At 45.4% G+C, this 6,740-nt stretch overlaps 1 protein-coding gene across 1 annotated transcript in view; it reads right to left on the bottom strand.

Annotated features, from left to right (window-relative positions):
- BPHL (biphenyl hydrolase-like (serine hydrolase)) overlaps nucleotides 1–6,740 on the bottom strand; it is a gene marked incomplete at its 5' end in the record, with an annotated part of 42,602 nt that overhangs the window by 9,939 nt on the left and 25,923 nt on the right. The window contains 2 exons of the mRNA XM_006766415.2: nucleotides 933–1,056; nucleotides 4,037–4,168. Of these exons, the coding sequence (XP_006766478.2) occupies nucleotides 933–1,056; nucleotides 4,037–4,168 (256 nt within the window). The remainder of the gene's footprint in view (nucleotides 1–932; nucleotides 1,057–4,036; nucleotides 4,169–6,740) is intronic.

Here is a 6,740-nt window from a genome sequence, read left to right as displayed (position 1 = left end):
CTGGCCCAGCTGCAGTTAGGTAATTTACAGGTTGCAAAGGGCTGGGGCATTCATATGCAAAAGCCTCTGCTGCAGCCTGGGTGGGGCGGGGTCTCAGGGAATCAAAGGGCGGAGCAAGCAGATATGGCTGTTCCTCAGCCCTGCCCTAAGGGGCCTCTCGTCTCAGTGTCCTGATAATTGCTGCAAGCACCTCTGAGGGAAAGCCGCCCTCAAGTTCCGAGTTCTGCCTGCTGCCAGAGAGTCGTTCCTCCCCGTATGAGTCCTGGGTCCCCAGAGACTTCCCGGAACCTGAGTTCAGAGCAGTCGGAAGCTTGTGACTCCCTCCTGATTCAAAAAGACAGCCGTGCCCTCAGGTGCCCGCCCCTTTCCGCGCTCGAACCTCTGTACCTCTGCACTTTACTTCCGCAGCTCCTCTGGCTCTCAGTGTGCTTTTCTTTTTCCTTCTAGTTGTAGAATTTACACTCAGCCAGCCTTCCTGTAGTTCTGGATGATGTCCGTTTTGTCTTTTCATTGTATTTTTGAAGTTGTTTTGGGAGGCAGCAATTTCCCGGTGTTTACCTATGTCGCCATCTTAGTTTCTTTACTGATTTTCTTTATTGGGTAATGATAATGATACACTAGCCTGAAAATGCCCAAATTATATAAAATTGCTTTAGTTCACAATGATTGCTCTAAACCTAACCTATCACCTGTGGTACAGAACTTGGTATGCTTCAGCACAGTTGCCTTCATAGCAACAAGACTTGTACCTGAGATTCCCTTCCTGGTGATTACTGGTTGCCCACACCAGGGCTCCTGCTGCCCTGTTTCCCGGGTGCCCCGTAGACATTGGTACTGTTTATGGACATTGGTAACATGGGGGTGGGGAGCCTTCCTGTCTCTCCTTACCGCAGCCCTGAGGCACTGGATGCTGACGCGGAGACTGGACTTACCGTGACCCTCTCACGTGCTGGTGGATGAAGTCAGCATGAAAACGCGGGACTAGGGGGTCCTTCTCACCGTGCATGATTAAGGTGGGGCACTGAACCAGGGGCAGCAGGTGCCGACAGATATTACCTGAAACACAAACGCACGAGCGTGGGCTTTAATGCAACCGCCCCACAAGCGTAGGCGAAGCGAGAGCTGGGCGTCAGGCCCGTCTTAGGACTCAGGGTCCCGTCTGTAAAATCAATGGTTTAAATCAGATGTGGTCTGAGGTGCCTTCCAGCTCTAACATTCTTTGGATTTCCTTTTCTGTTTCTCTGCTGGGTGTTTTGTTTTTTCTCTTTTTTTCTTTTAAAGCTCTAGTAGCGAACAGTTTTGCCTGATTTAAATGCATCATCCATGCAAAACAGTAAGAAAAACAAACAAACAAAAGCCCACAACTCTCTATATTACATAGAGGCAGTTCCCAGTTTGCAAAACCATGGTAGGTGCTTGGCGTCTGAAAAGCATCTGCTGTGATACAATGGCTTAGGTGGTCCTTGGGGTCCCAGTTAGCCCTCAAAACCTATATACTTGACAGTGAACTTACAATTTACACAGCTTCTCTCATCCCTCCTGCCTTTGACATTCTGACTGACAAACTTTTGAGAGATGATAAGCTCCTCACTCCCACTTTTAACAACATTTCTGAGGCAAATATGGCACAGCCTGGGCTCCAGCCCCTGCCTTCCCCTCCTCCCCCCCTACCCCCCTGCAGTCTCAGTGGCTCCTCAGCCACTTTGAGCTTCAGCCTTCTCTGGTCAAACACGATTAACCCCAGTTCCCTGGGTGGCCAAGAGGCCAGGAAGAGAAGCCAGAGCTCAGGTTTCTGGCACCAGCAGTGGCTCCACAAAGCCAGCACCTCCCTCTTCCCTTCCTCTGCCTGTGCCAAGCAGAAAGCTCTGCGGCTCCAAGAAGCTGGGGGGCAGCCCGGGGTGCTGTCTGGGCACCTGCCTCTCCCCCCCTCTCAGTCGGGGTGGACCAGGGAAATACTTCTCTAGGTCACTGATGCTTCCCTCGCCTGCCCCTGGGATGACACGCACCTGCCAACTGTATACTCAGATAATTAAAGTGCTATTACTGAGTGCTCATTGTCTGTTAGGAACTGTTCAAAATATTTAATGCCCACAAAACACATGGTAGTTATGTCTTAACTCATTTAGTAAGTAAATCAAGTACTTTTATTAAGCACTTCCTCTGTACTTGGGAGCGGACCAAAGCTGAACATATATAACTCATTCAATCCTCAAAACAACTGTATGAGGTAGTTATTAGTATCTCCAGTTCTCAGACAGGAAGCTGCAGCAAAATGATGTGCCAGCATCCATTCTAACAGCAAGCCAAGCAGCAAAACCAGAATTCACACTCAGGCCTGCCTAACTCCACATCTGCGCAATCAATCCCTATGCTAGTCTGAGCGTCCATAAACTTGATTGTACAACCATGAAAAAGGGCTCTTGTCAAATTAGTACAGAAAGGGGATGAGCAGTTTATTAACAATCTTGCTGTAACATAGTTGATATACACTACTAGATGCTCCATCTTACGAGATTTTTTTCACTCCCTTTTTCTTTTTTAAAGATAGATAGATTTTACTGTTTAGAGTTTTAGGTTTACAGCAAAACTGAGGGAAAGGGACAGAGATTCCCCACAACTCCCCTGCCTTCACACATGGCCTCCCCGCTATCAACATCCCTGAGTGCTACATTTTTACAGTGAATGAGCCTCCACTGACATATCATTTTCGCCCAAAGTCCACAGTTTTCCTTAGGGCTCACGCTTGGTGTTGATCAAATGATGGGTGTGGACAAATGCATAATGACACAGAGCATTTGCACTGTCCCAGCATCCCTTTGGTGGCTGTTCAATAGGTGAAGAGGGGATCACATTGTTGTTTGGCCCAGCTTTTAATTGGATTGTCTTATATTTTGGGTAAAGTTCTTTTGCACATGTTTCCTCCCAGTCTGTGGCTTGTCCTTCCATTTTTCTGACAGTACCTTCTGCAGAGCAGCAGTTTTTAATTTTAACATGTACATGACATATTTTTGAACTGCTCATTTAATTCTGCTTCTACCTTTGAAAAATCCTACCTTTTCAATACTCTCTTCAAGAAAGCATAGAAGTCTGCATGCCACAGTCACCTTCTTTAGTGGAGAACTGTCTCAGACATTGTTGTACAGCGTTTTTTTGTTTGCTATCAGAGCTAGGGGAAATGGATTTCAAGGACCTGCTTCTGTGAGTGGATACTGCTTTTGAACAGGAGATAATGGCTGTTTTAAACTTAAGCCAAGAAAGTAACATTTCCAAATGTCCTTTTCATTGTGAAAGTTTTGACAGATGACTCATTCTGGAAACTATTACTTAAGAGATCAAATTGGCCCTTCAATCACAATGATTTTATACTGAATGTGCCCCAAGATTAGACCTTAGCTATTCTCTAATCTTTCATCAATAAAAAAAAAAGAAAAATGAGAGATTACAAATGTAAATATCTATACAAAACACTTTAATTCAGAATTTCACTTAAAGATGTCAATTCTTACTGTAATTGGAAATCATTAATTTTTCAGATAAAGACAGGAAGACATCAATTAGGGCTAAAGTCATATAACTTAGTTCTGAAGATGGGAGAAGAACTGAACACTCTTCCTCATGCTAATTCTGCAGAGGCTGCCAGTCACGACTGAAAGTCCCTTCTTCCTTGTCCTGGGGTAACTCATCTAAATGGGCAAAGAGGAAAAAACGTGGTATATGCTGCAGCTTGTTTGTTTTCTAATTCCTCATTCTGAAGTTAGAAATAAAGATTCTTGGAGGCTTCTGGATAATTATTTTGAGGGAGAAAGAACAGTCTGCTCTTAAAGACCTTTATACTACAGACACTCTGTCTAGTTGAAATGGATTTAATACCTAAGAACTTGCATGTACACAGTCACTAGTACCCTCTGTTCCTACGTCAGTGTGTGAGGATCGTGGGCGAATGCATTCATCCCTGAGGGATTCTGGGACAACAGGGAGGAACTCAGGCCACCTCTATAATCAGCAAAGGAACCATTAAATCGTTCATGTAACCTACCATCCGGAAGATGTTTAAATTGTTTTATGCCATCCACCCACTTTTCACAGGTTTTTGCAAAGTAGTCATACCCATATAGGGTTTCTAGAGGCTTTTTTGCTTTCTCACTCCACTTAGAAACATCTCGGATACCTGAAAAATAGTAATGTGAACAAGGAAGGACAGGTTTAGTGTCATACTAAAGATTATCTGTAAATATTCCAAGCACAGTCCAGCTCAGAGCCACTGTCTGCTCTCTGTTGCCAAGAACACTTCCCCAGGTTCCTGTATGGCTCACTCCTCACTCCATCTGGGTCAGCGAGGCCTTCCCTTCCGACCACCCTCCCTCCACCTACTCCACTTAGCACTTACCACTGCTTTGCAGTTTTTCGGTGTCCATGGCTGAGTGTCTGTCTCCCAACTAGGATGTAAGCCCCAGTGTAAGGCACTCTGCTTTGTTTTGTTCCCCACTGTCCCCCGAGGGCCTGGACCAGTGCTTGGTCAAAATAAGCAACAATAAATTCTTACCAAGTGAGTGAAATAAGATCTGCAGTTAATGCTTTCTGTGAAAGGTATACAATTGAAAGATATTCCTCTAATTAGGGTCATCTGAGTAAGGGTGATGTTATTTACAAAAGAGGGTGTTTTTCTGAATTGTGTTTATGTACATTGAGAAATGCACACACATTTTTTATTCTAATTCCTGCTACTGAAGAAATATGGGTGTAAAAGGTTAAATACTAACTTCAAACTATACTGCAGATGATTCACTATTAGAAAAGGAAATAATAGTTAAAAGCCACCTTTAAAATAAATAAACACACTTAATTACGTAGCCTAATCTTTTCCATAATTCATTAAATACACTGAGATACAGATTCCAATCCTCCTGAGCATATCAAATATTGCTCATCTAGAGCTTTTAATACAGCACTCCTGCTACAAGATGCACCTTGAAGACAAGCCAACACTAATGAGAATTCACATTGAACAAGATCTTAGCACTCAGACCTGGCAGACGCCCAATATATACTCAGTGAATGGAAGTAATGAAATGGGGGAAACTGCTACTTACAGCTATAACTGCCTTCTAAGGAGGGAAGGTCCTGTTCTAGAACCTGCCTTTGTTCTGCTGATTGGTTTAAATCTGGAGGTAGAAATTCTCTGTGCAAAAGTGAAAAGACTTCAGAGACAGCTGTAGAGAGGAACCTAAAAACTAAGAGGTGGGAGGAGATTTGGGAAGAAGAAAAAGGAAAGTTGAAAGGGGGGAGGAAGGGGGAAATGGATTGAGAGAGGTGCTAGCAAGATCATGTGAAGATGGTCAGTTAAAAATTCCCTGTACAGAGAGAACCACGATGGCGGCATAGGTGAACACCTATACTGGCTGCCTCTCACAACCACATCAAAATAACAACTAAAAAGCAGAACAAATACCACCCAGAACCATGGGAAAGCTGGCTGAGTGGAAGTTCCACAACTAGAGAGGTAAAGAAAGCGCATTGAGACTGGTAAGAGGTGCGGAGCGTGGAAAGTGCTGGCATCTGCATGTGCTGTTCTTTTAACCAGGCGGGAGATACAAGCTTCCGCTTGCTCTGAACTCCAGTTATGGGCGAGACTCTGGGGGACCCAGACACAGACGAGGAGAAACTGGACTGTCTGGCATTGGGACAGGAACGCGAGGACAGCTTTCTCTCAGAGGTGCTCACAGTGATCATTGTTCCTGCATGGGGAGCGGGGAACGCGGAGACCCAGGGACTTCTCAGGCGCAGGGCTGACTAGCAGCCATTGCTGTTTGCTCCGCCCTGGTGATTCCCAGAGACCCCGCCCCACCCAGTTTACAACCCCATCCTAGCTGTGCGCATTGGCTTTTGCATATGAATGGCCCATGCTCCCTCAGCCTAAAACCTGTTAAACTGCAGCGGGGTCAGAGAGCCCCAGAGCTTCCAAAAGAAGACCCAAGGCTGGCAGCAGCAGCCTGACTTGCTTCACAGCTGGACCTCATCTGGGCATTTCCAAACCCCATACAAAGAGGAATCTGCAGATGTCTCTGTAGCTCCTGCTAGGCCCATGGTCAGCAAACTGCAGCTCTCACGCCACATGCGACTTTTTGGCCCCTTGAGTGTGGCTCTTCCTAAGCCTTAGGAGTACCCTAATTAAGTTAATAACAATGTACCTACCTATATAGTTTAAGTTTAAAAAATTTGGCTCTCAAAAGAAATTTCAATCATTGTACTGTTGATATTTGGCTTTTTTGACTAATGAGTTTGCCGACCACTGTGCTAGGTGGTCCCAGACAGTGGCTGACCTTGCACCTACTTGGAGATCCAAGAGCCAGTGTACCAAGTGAGACCATACCAGATTACAATCTGGTACAGTGAGACCATACCAGATTACAACTCTTCACATCCATAAAAGACACACTCAAGGGGCAGACTCAGTGAGCACCAAAGCCCCACTGAAGCAAGTCCTGCTCCATAAGGGTGTCTCCTGTGCAACAGATCTTCCAGTGTAGACACAGCTGGTCATCACAGTCAATTGGCCTGGAGGTCAATTACTCCCAGTGATACCAACAGCAATCAAAGGTTAACTACAACAAGACCGTGCAAACAGCCCACAAAGGTGTGCATCAAGACCATCCACCTCAAATGACTGGGGAGGCTGAGCCACTGGGCCCTATAGGACACCTACCACACAAGATCACTCTATCAACTCAAGGAGACTTAGA

The sequence above is a fragment of the Myotis davidii genome, unplaced genomic scaffold (assembly GCF_000327345.1).
Source record: "Myotis davidii unplaced genomic scaffold, ASM32734v1 scaffold540, whole genome shotgun sequence".
Classification (NCBI taxonomy): Eukaryota; Metazoa; Chordata; class Mammalia; order Chiroptera; family Vespertilionidae; genus Myotis; species Myotis davidii.
This window is presented reverse-complemented; position numbering and strand designations above follow the sequence as displayed.